At 34.5% G+C, this 18935-nt stretch overlaps 1 protein-coding gene and 1 pseudogene across 1 annotated transcript in view; both read right to left on the bottom strand.

Moving 5' to 3' along the window:
• Window positions 1-18935, bottom strand: part of DSCAM (DS cell adhesion molecule) — a 778395-nt gene that overhangs the window by 291931 nt on the left and 467529 nt on the right. The window contains exon 11 of the mRNA XM_027843631.1: window positions 9878-10051. Coding sequence (XP_027699432.1) covers window positions 9878-10051 — 174 coding nt within the window. The remainder of the gene's footprint in view (window positions 1-9877; window positions 10052-18935) is intronic.
• Window positions 14583-15670, bottom strand: LOC114029294 (annotated as a pseudogene).

The raw sequence follows: 18935 nt of genomic DNA, 5'->3' as shown, positions 1-18935 counted from the left end.
AAATTGAGTCCATTCACCTAGAGTTCCCTCTTCTCTCATCTTTCGTTTTTCATATTATTCAGATGTCTTCTGCCGCTAACAATTCTTCACCCCTGTGTTGTATGAAGAGGTAGCCTTAGTTCTTACCAAGGTATCTCCTTCAAAAAGATTGTCTTCTCTGTTATCTAACACTGATATTCAACCTCTCCCTGTTTACTGTTTCCTTCCTTAGAGTACATGCCAATGTCTCCCCCATCCTCCAAAGAAAAATCACTTGATCGTTCCAATCCCTGTAACTATCATCCTATATCTCTTCTACCCTTTGTAGAACTCCAAAAGAAAGCTAGGTATAATAGGCGCCTCCACTCCTCACTCTCTTCTTAACCTCTCACAATCAAGATTCTGACCTCTTCATTCAACTGAAACTACTTTCTCTAAAGTTACTAATGATCTCTTAATTGCCAACAGTCTTTTCTTAATCCTTATTCCTCATCTCTCTGCTGCCTTTCACACTTCTAAACATCCTCTTCTCCTTGATACTCTATCCTCTAGGTTTTAAGGACACTATTCTTTCCTGGTTCTCCTACTTATCAGACCACTCTTCAGTCTCTTTTGTTGGATCCTCATCCAGGTCATACTCTCTAACCATAGGTATCCTACAGGACTCTGTCCTGGGCTCTCTTTGCTTTTTCCTCTCTGTTATTTCACTTGAAGACCTCATCAATTTCCATTTAATGATCTTTTCTATGCTTATGATTCTCAAGTGTACTTATTCTGACTCAATCTCTTTGCTGACCTCCAATCTCACATTTTCAACTACCTTTCAGATATTTAAACTTAGATATGTCCAAAACTGAACTTATTTTTTTCCTTAAACTTTCCCACTCTCCAATTTCCCCATTACTGTCAAGGACATCACCATCCTACTAGTCCTCCTCAATATCTTTATGTTTGAACCAAACTGGAAAATGTATCTTATTCTCACTTCCATGTATTTGCTCAAGTTGTTTCCTATTACTGGAATGCCCTCTCTGCTCAATTAAAATATCACTTCAATAAGTTTTCTCTAATTCCCCTGGTAGGGAGAGGCCTTTTCCCTGAAACTTTACATAAAATTTTGTTTGGTAATTCCCTGATATACCTGTGTCACTTATGTGTGTGTGTATGTATATATGTGTATATATACATATATATATAATATCATATATATGTAGTTGTGTGTATATGTTATATAGTATTGGCTACATACACACATGTAACATGCACACACATATATATCTGTTAGCTATTTGTGTGTGTATGTGTGTGTGTGGTCTCCATACTAGGCTGTAATCTCTTTGGACCTGTGGACTAGGTCTTATATAAATTTTGCATCTTCCATAGTGCCTTACTCAATTGTCTGCAAAAAAGAGGAGCTTAAGAAGAAACAAAACAAAACAAATGCAACCAAGATTAGAAGGAAAATAGAAAGCTGACAAACATTTTTTTTTTTACAGCAAATGTCTCTGATAAAGGCCTCATTTCTCAACTATATAGAGAAAGAAGTCAAATTTATAAGAATACAAGCCATTGCCCAATTGATAAATGGTCAAAGGATTTGAATAAGTAGTTTTCAGATGAACGTATCAAAGCTATATATAGTCACATGAAAATGTGCTCTAAATCACTAATGACTAAAGAAAGTAAAATAAAAAATCTCTGAGGTACCACCTCATACTATCAAATTGGCTAATAAGGCAGAAAAAGAAAATGATAAATGTTGGAGGGGATGTGGGAAAATTGGTACACCAACACATCACTGGTTGAGTTGTGAACTGATCCAATCATTCTGGAGAACAATTTGGTACTACATCCAAAGTGCAATCAAACTGTGCATACCCTTTGATCTAGCAATATCACTATTAGGTCTATCCCAAAGACATTTTTAAAAAGGGGGGGAGGACCTACTTGTACAAAAAATATTTATGTCAGCTCTTTTTGTGGTGGCAAAGAATTGGAAAGTGAGGGGATGCTCATCAACTGGGGAATGGCTGAACAAGTAATGGTATATGAATATAATAGAATACTACTGTGCACTAAGAAATGAGGAGCAGGTGGATTTAAGAAAAACTTGAAAAGATTTACATGAACTAATTCAAAGTGAAGTGAGAGGAACCAGGAGAATTGTGTACATAGTAATAGCAATATTATATGATAATTATATATTACATAATTGTTATTATATAACAGCAATATTATATGATTATATGATGATCAACTATGAATGACTTAGCTCTTACCAGAAATGCAATGATCTAAGACTATTCTGAAGGATTTATGAGGAAAAATGCTATTCACATCGAGAGAAAGAATTGATGGAATCTGAATGCAGATTGAAACATACTATTTTCACTTTATTTTTTCATAGTTTTTTTCTTTCAGTTTGTTTCTTCTTTCACAATGTTACTAATATGGAAATATGTTTTACATGATTATATATATATATAAAAAACCTATATCAAATTGCTTACCATCTTAGGGAGGGGGAAGGTGAGGGAGAAAACTTGGAACTCAAAATTTTTAAATAAGTGTTTAAATTTATTTTTATATGTAATTAGAAAAAATACTATTTAAAAATAGACGGTTAATAAATATACTTAGTATTAAATTAGAGGTAGTGGGTGAAAATTACTCTTTTCATAAGATCAGAAAATGGGGAAAGAGAGAGTGACAGTTTGACTTTGTGGCAGAGTCAATGGAGATTATGCTTAAAATATGAGAACACTAAGCATGTATATAGGTTGAGTTCAAGAAATTTAAATAGTGGGAAAGAATAGAGATTCTTGAGCAAGAAGAGATTATTGGAGCCAATTCACAGAAGACATGGCAATTTTTTTTAAAAGTACAAGGTAAGGGGATAGTTTTAAAAGGGGTTGTTTTCAAACTTTTGTGAACCTATAATCTTTTTTGCCTCCAAGAGGCTTTATTACCTATATAACTGTCCAACCAAAACAAACAAAAATACCCAACCCTGATAAGTCTAGAGATGTCATAAACATGAAAGGGTGGTTCTGATGGAAAATATTTAGAAAATAGATGAGGTCAGAGTGATCTTTCCAGTATTCTCACAGTATGACTCAACCATGGTTATTTTGTGAAATGATTAGTACTTCTTATTAACCATCTTGGATGTCCAGGTTCCTAATATGAACAAAAACCCACTGCTTTAACATGCTAACTTCTCTTGTGGGAAGCAGAAAATCTTGATTACTCAAGAAGGAAAAATCTGCAATCCCCTTCTTTGATGATTTTGAAATATAGCTTGCCTGGGGGGCAGAGCCAAATGTCTGAATAGAAGCAGTGACTTACTTGAGCTCTCCCCCAAGCCCTTCCAAATACCTGTAAAAAATGCCTCTAAACAAATTCTAGAGCAGTAAACCCATAAAAAGACAGAGTGAAACAAATTTCCAGCCCAAGACAACCTGGATGGTTGATGGGAAAAGTCTGTTGCAACAGGCTAAGAGAGAAGTGCAGTTCAGCATGGGCCACCCAGGCAAAGATAGGGTCTCAGTGAACCTTGAGCAGGCCTCAGGGGACTTAATCACTAGCAGCTGTGGTGGTTTTCAGACTTCTCAACCCACAAACACCAAAGACAACTTAGAAAGTCAGTGGGAAAGGTCTTTTGGATCTTGGTAAGAGAGGAGCTTGATCTGGCCCCAATCTTAGCATACTCTGGCAGCTACTTCTGGAGCTCTTGGTCCACAGATGGTGGAGGAATCCATCAGTTGATCAGGGGGTTCTGCAGGGATCTCTTCACTGGCATTAAATCAGGTTTCTCTTGCTTTGCCCGTGCATGGATTTGGGTCACAGTCCTGGGTGGCAGTCCTGGGGGAAGGAGAAGTGCTGGCATGGTGGAGCTTGTGGCAGCAGTAGAGAGGGAATCATCTTCACAGCCCCAGGGCAGAAGACAGTGCTTCTGGTCACTCATAGACCAGAGCACAGGCCAGTAAAGGAGTAAACACCTCATCTTTGATCATACCACCTTGGAAGAACTGAAAATTTATAAATCCCTAGAAGTATCTCTGAAAATAGCTACACAAACACTCTGAAGCTCGGGACAGTACATTCTCCACACTGGAAGCAGATCCCTACCTTAACAAAGAGTTTAATAGACTTGGCATGAGAAAACAGTGCAAAAACAAAACAAAACAAAACAAAACCCTCAGACCATAGAATCTTAGTTTGGTGACAAAGAAGATCAAAACATACAACCAGAAGAAGAAAACAAAGCTCCTACATGCAAAGCCTCCAAGAAAAATATGAATCAGTCCCAGGCTGTGGAAGAGCTCAAAAAGGATTTTGAGAAGCAAGTAAGAGAAGTAGAGGAACAACTAGGAAGAGAAATGACAGTGATGCAAGAAAATCATGAAAAACAAGTCAACAGTTTGTTAAAGGAGACCCAAAAAATACTGAAGAAAATAACACCTTAGAAAGAAGAATGCCTTAAAAAACAGAATTGGCCCAATGGAAAAAGAAGTCCAAAAGCTCACTGAAGAAAATAATTCCTTAAAAATTAGAATGGAGAAAATGGAAGCTAATGACTTCGTGAGAAATCAAGAAATTGTAAAACAAAACCAAAAGAATGAAATATCTTATTGGAAAAATAATTGACCTAGAAAATATTGAGAGATAATTTAAAAATTATTGGACTACCTGAAAGCCACAATCAAAAACAGAGCCTAGACATCATCTTTCAAGAAATTATCAAGGAAAACTGCCCTGATATTCTAGAACCAGAGGGTAAAATAGAAATGGAAAGAATCCACTGATCACCTCTTAAAAGATATCCCCAAAGGAAAACTCATGGAATACTACAGCCAAATTCCAGAGTTCTCAGGTCAAAGAGAACTGCAAGCAGTCAGAAAGAAACAATTCAAGTATTGTGGAAATACAATCAGGATAACACAGGATTTAGCAGCTTCTACATTAAGGGATCAGAGAGCTTGGAAATTATGTTCTGGAGGTCAAAGGAGCTAGGATTAAAACCAAGAATCACTCACCCAGAAAAGCTGAGTATAATCCTTCAGGGGGAAAAATGGATACTCAGTGAACTAGAGGACTTTTAAGCATTCTTGATGAAAAGACCAGAGCTGAATAGAAAAGTTAACTTTCAAATACAAGACTCTAGAGAAGCATGAAAAGGTAAACAGGAAAGAGGAATCATAAGGGACTTATCAAAGTTGAACTGTTTACATAAGATTTGTAACTCATGAGACTTTCTCAGTATTAGTGTAGTTGAGAAGAATACACACACACACACAGACACACACACACATATATACATATATATAATATGTATGTATGTCTGTGTATATATATATATGTAGAGAGAGACAGAGACAGAGACAGAAAGAGACAAAGACAGAGACAGAAAGCACAGAGTGAGTTGAAGATGAAGGGATGATATCTAAAAACTAAAATTAAGGGGTGAGAAAGGATTATACTGGGAGAAGCAGAAAGGGAGAAGTAGAATGAGGTAAATTATCTCACATGAAACAGAGAAGAAAAAGCTTTTACAGTGGATGGAAAGTGGGAGGAGATGACAGGGAATGAGTGAATCTTACTCTCATCAGATTTGGTTTAAGAAGGGAATAACATACACATTCAATTGGGTGTGGAAATCTATCTTACCCTATAGGGAAATGGGGGTGAAGAGGATTAGAGAGGGGGGATGACAGAAAGGAGGGCAGATTGAGGGAGGGGGTAATCAGAAACAAACACTTTTGAGGAGGGACAGGGTCAAAGGAGAGAATAGAATAAATTGGGGGGGTGGGATAGGATGGAGTTTTTCACAACATGACTATTACGGAAGTGTTTTGCATGACTACACATGTATAACTTGTATCAAGTTGCTTGCCTTCTCAATGAGGATGGGTGGGGAGGGAGGAAGGGAGAGAATTTGGAATTCAAAGTTTTAAAAACAAATATTAGAAATTGTTTTTACATGCAACTAGGAAATAAGATATACAGGCAATGGGGGTATAGAAATTTATCCTGACTTACAGGAAAATAGAAGGGGGAAGGGATTAAGATAAGGGAGGTGATAGAAGGGAGGGCAGATTGGGGGAAGGGGTATTCAGAATGCACACAGTCTTGGGATGGGGGAGAGGAGAGATATGGGGAGAATATTTAGAACTCAAAATCTTGTGCAAATGAATGTTGAAAACTAAAAATAAATAAATGAATCAAAATGCAAAAAAATTAAAATCTCTCGTACAACTAAAAAGATAAAGAAATACATCTGCCTTTGGAGGCAGAGAGACTCTAGGAGAGGGGCAAAATTAATTCCAAGGTAAGAAGAGGAAGAAGAAGAAATCATTAAAAGACACTAGTTATAAAATGTATGACAAAGTGGCTTACTGATCAATAAACTACGAAAAAGTTATTTTAAACAAATGACCTCAACTAACCTTGTCCTGTCCATACAATGAAATTTTGTGCAGGTAGGTGTTCTGGGTCTGGGGTGAGGAAGACACTGTTCAAATCTTGCCTCAGGTACTTGCTAGCTGTATGACCCCAGGGTCACTTAACCTCTGTTTGCTTCAACTTCCTCATCTGTAAAATGGGGATAATGATTGCATCTACTTCCCAGAGTTGTTGGAATTCTATCTATCTGCTTCTATTAATGTAGGGGATCTAATTTTCAGATTCAAGTTAAATTCCTGACCGTTGTTCTTTAATGAGAAACGGAGTGGCCTAAGCTTAATCCAAGGTTAAACTTCCTTCCCACCAGTTGCCATTTCCAATGAATATACACAGCAAATAACAAAGAAATCCATTCATCCAAATCAATTGCAAAACAGATATCAGATAGTATACATATATGAGAATATATACCAGACCACACAGATTAAATGAATTATCCCTTTGGGAGCAAGATAACTCAGTTCAACAAATAGAGTCCCAGATCTTACCCAAGTAGAAATAACTCAGGTCTCTAGTGTAGCAAACAGGAGAGAGGCACATGATAGATTGACATCTTCTCCAAATGTCATTTCTTTCTAGAGTCTTTCTCTACCTTCAGGAATTTGAAAAGGTGTTGGAATGACAGTCTTTCCCCTTTTCACCAACTCCACCCTGCTGACTGTGAGCATTCAGTAGTCAATATAAACCAGTGAGGATGGTGTCTAGCCCTTTGAACCACAAATAACACAAACAGGGAAAACATAAGGGTTTTCCTTACTTAAGGAAGGAGATGATCCATGGATTTAGGGTTAGCATGAAAATACAATCCAGGAATTTAAGGTTAGCAGAAAATACAACCCAGGAATAGCAATTTTGGATACAGATGCTCTTGGAAATAAATTGTAAGCTGGTGAGACAGGCAGGTCATATAAGGAGCAAAGTGTCAGTAAGAGTACTTTCTTTTTTTTCAAATTCTTGGGAGCAATTCTTGGTGAGCTGAGCTCAAAAAGAAGACCACTCTACCAAATCAGTACAAGAAGAGAGAGTTTCCTCCCTTTCTCAACACACTATTAGGCTAGTCAGGCTTGCTGAGTATTTCTACCGGCTGCTTACATAAAAAAAATGTTGAGCAAATATCTTCTTCCTTTAAGGCAATTTTGGGGGTAGGTAAAGTATATTGCTCAATAAGAGTACCTTACCACAGTGATAAGATAAGCATTTGTCAGATGCAGCTTCTCTTCTCTCCCCTACAACTGGTTATCAGGGTGAAGGATATGGGGACTTGTCTTGAATGATCTTCAGAAGTCCATCAAGTCTGAGACACCTTTTTTTTTTTACAGAGCTTGTTATTGTTGTTCTATTGTTTCAGTTATGTCTGACCCTTTGTGACCTCATTTGGGGGTTTCTTGGCAAAGATACTGGAATAGTTTGCCATGTCCTCTCCATCTATAAGGATAAGCTTTCCCTAAAGGAGACAAACTGTAACCTCATTGACCTCAGCTTCCCCAAAGGAGATTCCTACCCACCCAAGAACATTAAAAAGTCTCAGATACATGGAGTCTCAGACTTGGTAGATTTCTCAAGACCATTCAAAGTCACCATATCTTTCACCCTGAAAACCAGTTGTATTATTATATAGAAACAAGGAAAGAACGTGTCCAGAAAAAGCTAAGTGCTACTGTTTCCTTGTTACATAATCTTGCTGTGTTAAAGCAAAGTAAACCTTTTGTTAACTGTTCAATGACCTTTAAGTTCCTTATTTAATCTTAACATCAAAATTGAAATGAATGCTAATATTAGAACCACCTTTAACATACTCCAAATATTATTTATTGATTGACTTTTTAAGGTTGATCTAAAATATAAACATGTATTATGGCATACAGATTCACTTCCTCCTCTTTACCTTTAATGGTTGATCTATTGCATAGTTTCATGTTTAGGCACTATTGGGGTGGTCACCAGTTGTTCTAAAAGATTAAGGATTAGTAAGTATGTAGCTTATAATTTTATTTTTTTCCATACCGACAGAGGAATCAGATTTCTTGACAGTAATTTTTATATGATATAACAGTAGTTGTATTCTCTAAAGTGGGCTTCAATTAGTTCAATTTCAGAATCTGTAATAAACCAATTTATCACTAAAATACTAAAAGAACCAAATATGATACATTCTAAAATGGCCCAATAGCATGAATCCCAAGGATGACGCTGAAGTAAAGCTTTAGTGCATTTTTGTCATTTGAGTGCCAGGTGTACAGTTTTATAGTAAACTTCAGAAGACAATTTATATACATTATATATGAAAAAATCATTTCACATATAACAAGATAAATAAAAATGGATCTTTGAAGAGAATTATTTCCATCACCAATTTATAAGATGTTCTCATAATGATACTATTGATGTGGATACAAATAGTACCCTAGGGGTTAAGAATATTAATGGTTGCTTTTCCAGGATTTATGAAGCCCCTTCTGAGGGGGTTTGGGACTCATTCTGTAGCTCTTAAGGGCATCCTAAAGTCTCTTCCCCTTATCTTGAAATATCATAAAACTTCCCCCTATCCTGGACCATAAAATTCCTTGTCTCCCTCATCCTGTGTCATAAAATTTCCTGTGTCTTCTTTATCCTGTCCTTATCTTTAACCACTATAAAACCCTAAAACTACATCATCATTCTGAAACCTCTACATAAGTATAACTCCCTTAAATATCTGGGTCTCAGTTAGCTTTCATGCTAAGGAGACCAGTGCTGGTTACACTTTAAATAAAGCCCCCAATGAACGGGGCTTCTCTACCTTCTCTGTAGGTCTAAGCGAATTCTTTCACACCTGAACTGCTCTCCTGAGTCTGACCTTAACACTACTGCAGTAAGACTGCAGGTGCTAAAGACATTAGAGACATGCACATCTGTTAGATTTCTTGCAACCTATACCAGTCACTATCGTCAAAGGAAATGGAAAACAAAACTTAGTTTCACAGCCTTTGTTATTGTTCAGCTTTTCAGTTGTGTCTGACTCTTTATGACCCTGTGGATCATAGTACATCAATGCCATTCATGGGGTTTTCTTGACAAAAATACTGGAATGGTTTGCCATTTCCTTCTCTAGTAGATTAAGGCAAACAGAGGTTAAATTACTTGCCCAGAATCACATAGATAATAAGTGTTTCAGGCCAGGTTTGAACTCAGGTCTTCCTGATTCCAGGTCCAACAATCTATCCACTGAGCCACCTTTCATAGCATTTAAGACATAATAAAAGTTTATTCAGAAGTGTTAACATTTTATTAATTCTTCCTCTCTCTCTCTCTCTCTCTCTCTCTCTCTCTCTCTCTAGAGAATCAAATATGGAGAAAATTGGGGAATAGATAAAGGGTGAGGACAAATATATAACTTGAAAATACATATCACAAGAAAACTTTTAGATATTTAAAAAGGCATTTTGTCTCTTACTTTTAACAGTGAGGTACATGGATTTGCTGACATCTGCTCCCACATCATTGCTGACCTTGCAGAGATAATATCCACTATCCTCTTCTACAACATGTTTAATCAGCAAAGAACCATTTGTGAGAACCTGGATACGGCCATTTAAGACAATTGGTTGGAATTGAGGAACCCCAGCACCTGGAATAGGATAAAAAAAGATGAGTCAAATGGAGATAAAATATAATGGTCACTTCAAAGTAACAAGATCTATCAAAATGAATTTTTACATTAATAGCATATCAAATAGATAAGTGATCCAGTAACCTTTCTGGCTGTGTATCCACTCAAATAAAACTACTGTGGAAAGAAAAGCATTGGTTTAAAATGATAGTATTTTGCAAGAAGTCAGATGGTGGGAAAGACAGTCTACAGATAGTTTCCAGATAAAAAGACAAATTTAAAGTAAAATGGATGATGCATTATTGAAACTGAGCAATGAACATAAAAAAATAAAAATTGAACAAGAATGGAAATAGACACCTCTCAGCCCCAAATGAATTTCTTATGATTAGAGGAAATAATTATGATTGAATAAGGACATTTGAGGGATATTGTATTCAAAGTCCACATCAAGTTATAAAGAACACATGTACAAAATGCATACTATTTTGAACCCCATATGAAAAATACTGCGTGCTAATTAGGATAATTTCAACTCTATTTTTATTTTATATAATTATTTAGACACAAATACACAAAATTGAATAGTAACAAAATATAAAATGACAGATCCAATAGCAAGAACATATTGACAATCTTTATAATTGTGCTATGAAAATATTTTCTTTGTCTTTTAACATATTTAACTTGTGTTCTGAAAACATTTCTGAACCACATCCTTTTAAATGTGTTAGTTTTTCAACAAATTTGATGTGTCATCTGTTTTTATAAATATTATATAGGGATTTATCTGGTCAATATTCGAAGGGTATTGTTTGTTTTTGTTGGGAACAACTCCTTTGACTTGGAAGCCATATTCTTTTTTATCAGGAGGGTCTAGGCAGAAGCATTTAAATTTTAATTTGTCTTTAAATTGTCTTCCTAAAAGATTTCATGTTTCATTAAAAATGATTAATAGCTTATGTTTTATGTTCCTTATGTTTCCCCAAATATGCCACCCCAAAATCCAAACCCTTTTTTCTTCCCCTAAATCCAAGCCTTATAACAAAGAATAAAAGAAAATAAGGAAGTAAAACAAAGCAAAAATATCAAGCCAACATATATGCAATGTTTCACATCCATAGTCTCCTATTTTTGCAACATTGTATTTCTTTTTAAAACTGATATTATATTCATTGTTCTATTTATTATACATAATTCTACATATTATTTACATGGTTCTGTAAATTATATACATAGTTCTGCTCACTTCACTCTGGATCAGTTCATAAAATCTTCCCAGGCTTCTTTGAAACTATCCCTTTATTTCTCACAATGCAATTTCCATTAGCCATTTCCCAATTCATGGGCATTTCTTTAATTTCAAGTTCTTTTGACACTATGAAAAAGAGCTGCTATAAATATTTTGCACATATACTTTTCTTTTTTGATCTTTTTGTGGGTATGTCTTAAAGTGGCATCATTGTGTTTGAGGGTATCACAGTTTAGTGACTTTGGGCGCATGGTTCCAACTTGATTTTAGAAAGGTTGGACCAATTCAGAGTTTCATTGACAGTATATTTATGTGTTTTTTTTCTTACTTCCCCTCCAACAATTGTAATTTTTGTCTTATTTTCCAATTTGATGTCTGTCTTGTGAAACTTTAGATTTGCTTTAGTTTGCATTTCACTAATTAATAGTGATTTGTAACCTATTTTCATAAGATCTTCATTGAAAACTGCTTATTCATAACATTTGACCATTTATCTTTTGCAATAACAGTTCTTACTCTTATAAATTTAAATCAGTTCCTTTGCATCTTAGTTATATCTCTCATATTAGCAAAGATGAGTACAGTAATTCTGTATGACTTCTATTTTCATTAATTCATATAACCATGTCCATGCTTCTCTGAAATCCCTACATTCATTGTTTCTTATAGTATAGTAACATTTGTTATATTCATGTACCACAATTTGACCAGTCAATCCCCAAATGCTAGGTATGTTTTTATGTTTTCCCTCTCTCTTGCTCTTTGTTGTTACAAAAGATACCACTATAAATATTTTCATGAGAAAAAGAATCTTTGTTTTTGTCATTGACTTCCTTTGGATATATACACAGTATTGGCATATCTGGGTCAAAGGGTGGACATATATATCTTTCAAAGCATAATTCCAAGTTAGATGCCATGTTCTATATGAATTATTCTTGATATGTTTTTGTGTATGTTTTAAAGAGAACTCATAACCCCCACCCCCCAAACAGGGGTATCAAGTAAAAGGGAATATCAGAGAAAAGCTGAAAAACCAAAAGATCAAAACAGAAAACCTGACTATAGACTCAGCCCACAAAGAGATAAATCAACAGAGAAGCTCATAAGAGAGATAAAAGACTGAATACAATTTCAAAAAGAAAACAAAGGACTTTGAACAAATATCATAATGAGCCAATATTACCTAGGGAAAGAGAAAATTCAGGAGATTCCTCAGAGATCAGTTGATAGTAGCAAGAAACTCTAAAATGAGGATGAAATTCAATTCGTATAAATTCTCAGTTTTTCAGGCTTATAGTAATATAAAACTGGCTCTGATTATTCTCATTATTTTAGTGATTTCAACTTTGTTTTGTTAATTTGATTTTCCTTCCTTTCCTCTTTAATCTTATATTCATTTTGAACTTATTTGCATATGGTGATGGAAGTCTAATCCTAATTTCTGCCATATTGCTTTGCAATTTTCCCAGAAATATTTGTCAAATATAAAGCTTTTGCCCAATTAATTCATGTTTTGGAGTTTGCAAACACTTGGTTAATGAATACGTTATTTAAAAAAATCTTCAGTGTAGTTTTTGTTTATTCACCTGTTTTCTATTTTTTAATCTGTACAAAATTATTTTAATGATTTATAAAGTAGGTTAAAGTCTAGAAGTGCCATTCCTCCACTGAAAAATTGAAAGACTGATATCTTTTGCTTCTTCAAATAAACATTGTTAGGATTTTGTATATATCTATAAAGTATGATTTTGGTTGATTTGGTATGGAACTAAATTTGTAAATTAATTTCATCATAATAATGTTATGATACTGCCATGCCTCATTCATGACCATTGTTTATACTTGTAGTTACTTAAGTTGTCTTTCATTTCAGGAGTTATTTACCCAGACAGGTATTTGGAAGGTTTTGCTAAATTGAATCATATTTTTGCATTCTATAATTAAAAAATTATTTGACAGAAATCTATTTTTTCCCTTCTACATCTCATCCCATTGAGAAGGAAAGAAAAAGAAAAACAAATTCATTATAAACATATATGTATAATGAAACAAAAAAAATTCTTATTGGCTGTGTTCAAAAAAATAAAGTCTTATTTTATACCCTGTACCCATCACCTCTCTCTCATGAGAAAGACAGAATATTTCATCACTGGTTTTGTGGAATCATGGATGGTCATTTTGTTGATCAGATTTCTTATAGTTTTCAAAGTTGTTTGTCTTTACAATGTCATTGTAATTGTATAAATTATTCTACTGATCCTGATCATTTTACTCTTTGTTAGTTCATAAAAATCTTTAAAAAAATTTTTTAAAATAATATTAATATTATTTCAGTATATTGTTCTGGTGCTTCTTCCTTCACTCCAACATTTCATAGACGTCTTTCCATGTCTTTTTGAAATCACATTTTTCCTCATTTCTTTTTTTAAAAACCTATATCAGCACTTTTTTATTACAACAACAAACTGGAAACAAAGCTCAACATTTACAAAATGGATAAACAAATTTGGAACATATAAAATGGAATATTAATGTACTACCAAAAGTTATTTAATGACTACAGAGAATCATGGACTTATATGAACTGATGCAAAGTGAAATAAACAGAGCCAGAAAAACAACAAACACAAAGACTACAACGATTTAAATAGAAAGAACAATCACAAAATAATAAAAACTGAATTCAGAGAAATTATAATGATGAAAATTGTCACCAAAGAAGAAATATGAGAGGACACCTCACTAGCTCTTCCTTTAGAGAGAAAGGCTGAGGTGGTGGTTGTCATGTGTTTGAAATACTGCATTCAATGTCATATTTTTCCAATATGTTAACTGGTTTTGCTGATTTTTTTCTCATCCTCTTTACTTTTTTCTGTTTGTCATAAGGATGGCTCTCTGGGAGAGGGCAAGAGGAGGGATAAAGGAAGAAATGTAAGAAATATAAAAACAAAAGATTTCCATAGATATCTATTTTTTTAAAACAGAGTCCTTGGGGAGAAAACTAGAGAAGAATAGTGTGCCCAAAATTGCAAAGAATGTTCAAATATCAGGCAGTCCTACCTAAGTAGATATTTGTTAATTAATGATGATCTGATTTTAAAACATCTTTAAGTGTCAAGTTAGCATGATTTATGTTAGCATTCTATTTGGAAGCAATCCATATTTTTCTATATGTGTATGATACTGACAGAAGTATAATGATGACCATCTAGATGTTCTAAAGAATAGATTTAAATCTATCTTTTCCCAAGAAATTATTGGTTGTGTTGAAAGATTTGAGAATCCTTGGACATTTTAGCTAGTGTCATCGTGCTTTCTGAAGTTACCTTTTTCCCTTCAGATTTCATGACAAGTTTTTTGAATTGATAGGTATCATTAGCATTCCCTATGATATCCATATGATTAGAATTACATTCCACCAGAATCTGGAGATACTGTGGCTTCAACACTTGACATGCCAACCAAATCTGCTTCCTCTCATTTACATCCTTTCCATCAAGAGATAATGTTTCTTTTTGAAGCTCTTTCCTGAAGGGAAAGAGTCTATGAAAATTCCTCAATTAATTCCTTTACTTTTTTTAAGTGATCAGAATGAGAATCCATCTGAGAACCTCTTAAACATATTGTGGTGACTTCATCATTAACTATCTCTTGACTCACAACATTAAAGTCTTTTAAAGTTTTTTCATACATTTGGTTACCACAGTTCATGTATTTAAATACATCTGTATCAAGGACAATTATCTGTTCATTTCCTATAGTTTTGGCATTGCAGGCTGAATTGAGGACACAGATGTGCTCCATTCTGGAGAGGTTATCTTTTTCTTCCTTTTTCTCAGACTGACACAATTGGTGTTGTTTCCACGAAGAGAATAGTCCCTTAACAACAGAACTTCCTTTAGTCTCTTGATAGCTAAAAAAGACCCTTTAACAATGACTGGTCCATTAGTTTGCATGAGGTAGAATTTCCAGGGTGGGATTTTCTCCTTAAGTTCTGTCACCAGATTTTCTAGAATAATTTCCTTTCCAAAAATGGATAAATCAAGGTGAGCAAAAATACAATGAATGACATTTTCACCAAAATGAGATAAAGTAAGACAAGTTGGAAGTAGCCCCTCCTCTGTTAGACAGTGTTTCTCTTTTTTAGGGGTGTTCTCAGCACCTTTTATTTCCTTGAATGTCACAAATGCAACTCCTTTGATTCATGTTGGATATGTTACATTTTCTACTTCTCCATCTTTGTTATTAGCTTTCTGGAAATAACTCCTCAGAATATCTACCACGGCTTCATCATTAAAATTTCCAACAGGAACATTAGAAACCACAATTGTCCTTTGATATGCTTCAAGTTTCTTGACATTGTGAATTGATGTCATGGCTTGAGAAGCGTGCTGGTTCCTCAATGCCACAGGTTCCACTAAAGAAGCCATCCCCCTGGGGCAGAGACCAGCCTGGGCTTTAGTTTCGCTTTCCTTCTACTGGTGTAATTTGGCCCAAGTGTGGCAGTGGGCTAGAAACCCCTTCCTCATTTCCTTTACCATAAAAGTCCCATCACATTCACATCACCATTTGTCAGTCATTTCCTTAATTGATCAACATTCTTAATTTTCCACCACAAAAGAGCTGCTATAAATATTTTGTACATGTAGTACCATTTCCTCTATATTTTATCTACTTTGGACATAAATTTAGCAATGGTATAACTAGGTCAAAGGATTTAGTAACTTTTTGTTACTAAAGTGCTTTTGTATATACAGACTTCTTGCTTTACATAAATGTACATAATGCAAATTCAATTTTATGGAATGGATTCTGAAAGAAATCCAAAAAAATTAACTTTTCTGTATAGTACTTCTCTCTCTCTCTCTCTCTCTCTCTCTCTCTCTCCCTCTCTCTCTCTCTGTCTGTCTCTCTCTTTCTCTCTCTTTCCCACACACCATCAAAAAGCCCCCAAAACCCTCCAAGTAAAAGCAAAAGCCTGTGGATCAAGGCTTGACCTGAGACATCAACATTGGACACAGAGAGAAGAGACTTTTGCCTGCTTCACCCACAGGCCAGCATGTTTGGCCCCACACTGGGGTACTACATGTCTGTCTCCAGCCTACTTGTTACCTGTTCTCTCCTGTCAGTGTCCATGTCTGGCCCCCACTTGTCTGCCAACCATTCCCTGCCCCCCTACCATTTTCTGTTCTGGTCCCCATGTGTCTTTGAACGATATGCCAGCCTGCTCCTTCCATTGGTGACCTGCTCTCTTCTTTCCTCCTTCTCTCATTCTTCTCTCCCTCCCTCCCTTCACCAAATCCTCAGGCAAATTTGCATTATGTAAAAATCACTTTACCCAGAGGTCTATGAAAGAGTAGTACACTTACATAAAAAAAAGAATTGCTTGTAATTACAAATTGCTTGTCAGAATGATTGTATCCATTCAAAGGTTTACAATAAGTGCATTGAGTGCCTGTTTCTTTGCAATCCCTCCAACATTTATAATTTCTTTTTTTTTTTCAGCTTTGTCAATATAATGGGTATGAGGTGGAACCTCAGAATTACTTTAGTTTGCATTTTTCTAATTAATGGTGATTTGGAGCATTTTTGTAAATATGGCTATGGATAGTCCAGGTTTCTTCCCTTGAAAACTGCCTCTTTATTTATATCATTTATCAATTGTGGGCATGATTCTTATTATAAAATTGAATAATTTCATGATATGTTTTTAAATGAGATCTTTATCATTTAAATTTGCTGCAAATAATTTTCCCTGTTATTTTTTTCCTTTTAATTCTAGCTTTTTTGGTTTTGTTAAATTTTGTTATCAAAATTGTGCATTTTTATCTTCTGTGATTCTCTACTTACCTTTTTGATTATTAATGTTATCCTTATCCATAGATTTGGAAAGTAAACTTTTTTTTTACACATTTCTCTAATTTGTTTATGATGTATCATTTTATATTGAGGTCACTTACACAATATCTTGGTAAACAGTGTGAGGTGCTGGTCTGAATCTAATTTCTTGCATGCCACTCTCCATTTTTACCAGGAATTTTTATTAAATAATGAGTTTTTGTGTTTATCATTTGATATGCTTCACAGTTCATTTTGTCCCGTATACTGCATATTTAATCTCTTTCAATGATCAATCTCCTTTTTTTTTAAAAAAGCAGTATCAAATTGCATTAAGAAATATTGCTTTGCAGTATAGTTTGGGATAAGGTTCCTTTCGTATGCAAATTTCCCTTGAGAGTATTGATCTCTCCCCCACCTTGCATGAATCTATGCCCCTCCTAGTTCTATAAAGAAATACTTAGGTGTATGATTGGTATGGTATTGAATAAGTAAATTAATTTATGGAATAGTATTTTTTTCTGTTGACTCATTCTACCCATGAGCAATTAACATTTTTCCAATTATTTGGGCCTACAAACAATAGTTTGTAATTTTATTAATATGGTTCCTTTGTATTTCTTAATAGGTAGATTCTCAAGAATTTTATGTCTTACCATTATTTTACATGAAATTTCCTCTTCTATTTCTTCCTACAGGATTTTATCAGTTTTATAGAGAAATGATGATTTATGTGAATTCATTTATAGCCTATAATTTTGCTCAAGTTATTGTTTCAATTAATTTTTAATCAACTCTCTTTTTGTTATTTGTTTTTCAGTTGTTTGAGTTGTATTCAACTCTTCATGACTCCAGTTGGGATTTTCTTGGCAAAGATACTAGAGTGATTTACCATTTCCTTCTCCAGTTCATTTTACAGATGAAAAAACTGAGAAAAACAGAGTTAAATGACTTGTCCAGAGTCACATAGCTTAAGTGTTTGAAGCCAGAAATGAACTCAGGAAGATTAGTCTTGTTACCTGTTCTCTCCTGTCAGTGTCTATGTCTGGCCCCCACTAGTCTGCCAACCATTCCCTGCACCCCCTACCATTTTCTGTTCTGGTCCCCATGTGTCTTTGAACTATATGCCAGCCTGCTCCCTCCATTGGTGACCTGCTCTCTTCTTTCCTCCTTCTCTCAAGTTATTGAGGCCCAGCACTCTATCCACTGTGCCATCTAGCTGACTCTCTTGAGTTCTTTAAGTGATCATTATATCATCTATAAAGAGCAAACATTTTGTTTTCCACAATTGATTTTTCTTATCTTATTTCATATTATAGCCAACATTTTCAGTACTATGTCAAATAGAACTGGTGACAATGAATATCTTTATTTCATTCCAGATTTTATTGAAAAGGATTCTAGTTTATCCTCATTACCTTGTTCTTGGCATAGATATATGTTATTTATAATTTGAAGGAAATATCAGTATACTATTTTTCTAATGGGCATCTTATTTTGTCAAAAGAATTTTCTACATTAATATAATATGTGATTTGGGGGTTATTGTTATAGCTAAGTTTATAGGTTTTATAATATAAAGCAACCCTACATTTTTGATATTAATCCAACTTGATTTTTGTATATAATTTTTATGATGTTATTCTAACTTCTGCTAAAATTTTAATAAAAATTGTTGTATTAATGTTCATTCTGGATATTATTATACAATTTTCTTTTCCAGTTTAACTCTGCCTGGCCTGTATATAAAGACTATTTCTATGTTATAGAGGAATTTGGAAGGATGCTTTTTTTTTGTTTTTGCTATTT

Source organism: Vombatus ursinus, unplaced genomic scaffold (genome assembly GCF_900497805.2).
Source record: "Vombatus ursinus unplaced genomic scaffold, bare-nosed wombat genome assembly UNPS02014924.1, whole genome shotgun sequence".
NCBI classification, from domain to species: Eukaryota; Metazoa; Chordata; class Mammalia; order Diprotodontia; family Vombatidae; genus Vombatus; species Vombatus ursinus.
This window is presented reverse-complemented; position numbering and strand designations above follow the sequence as displayed.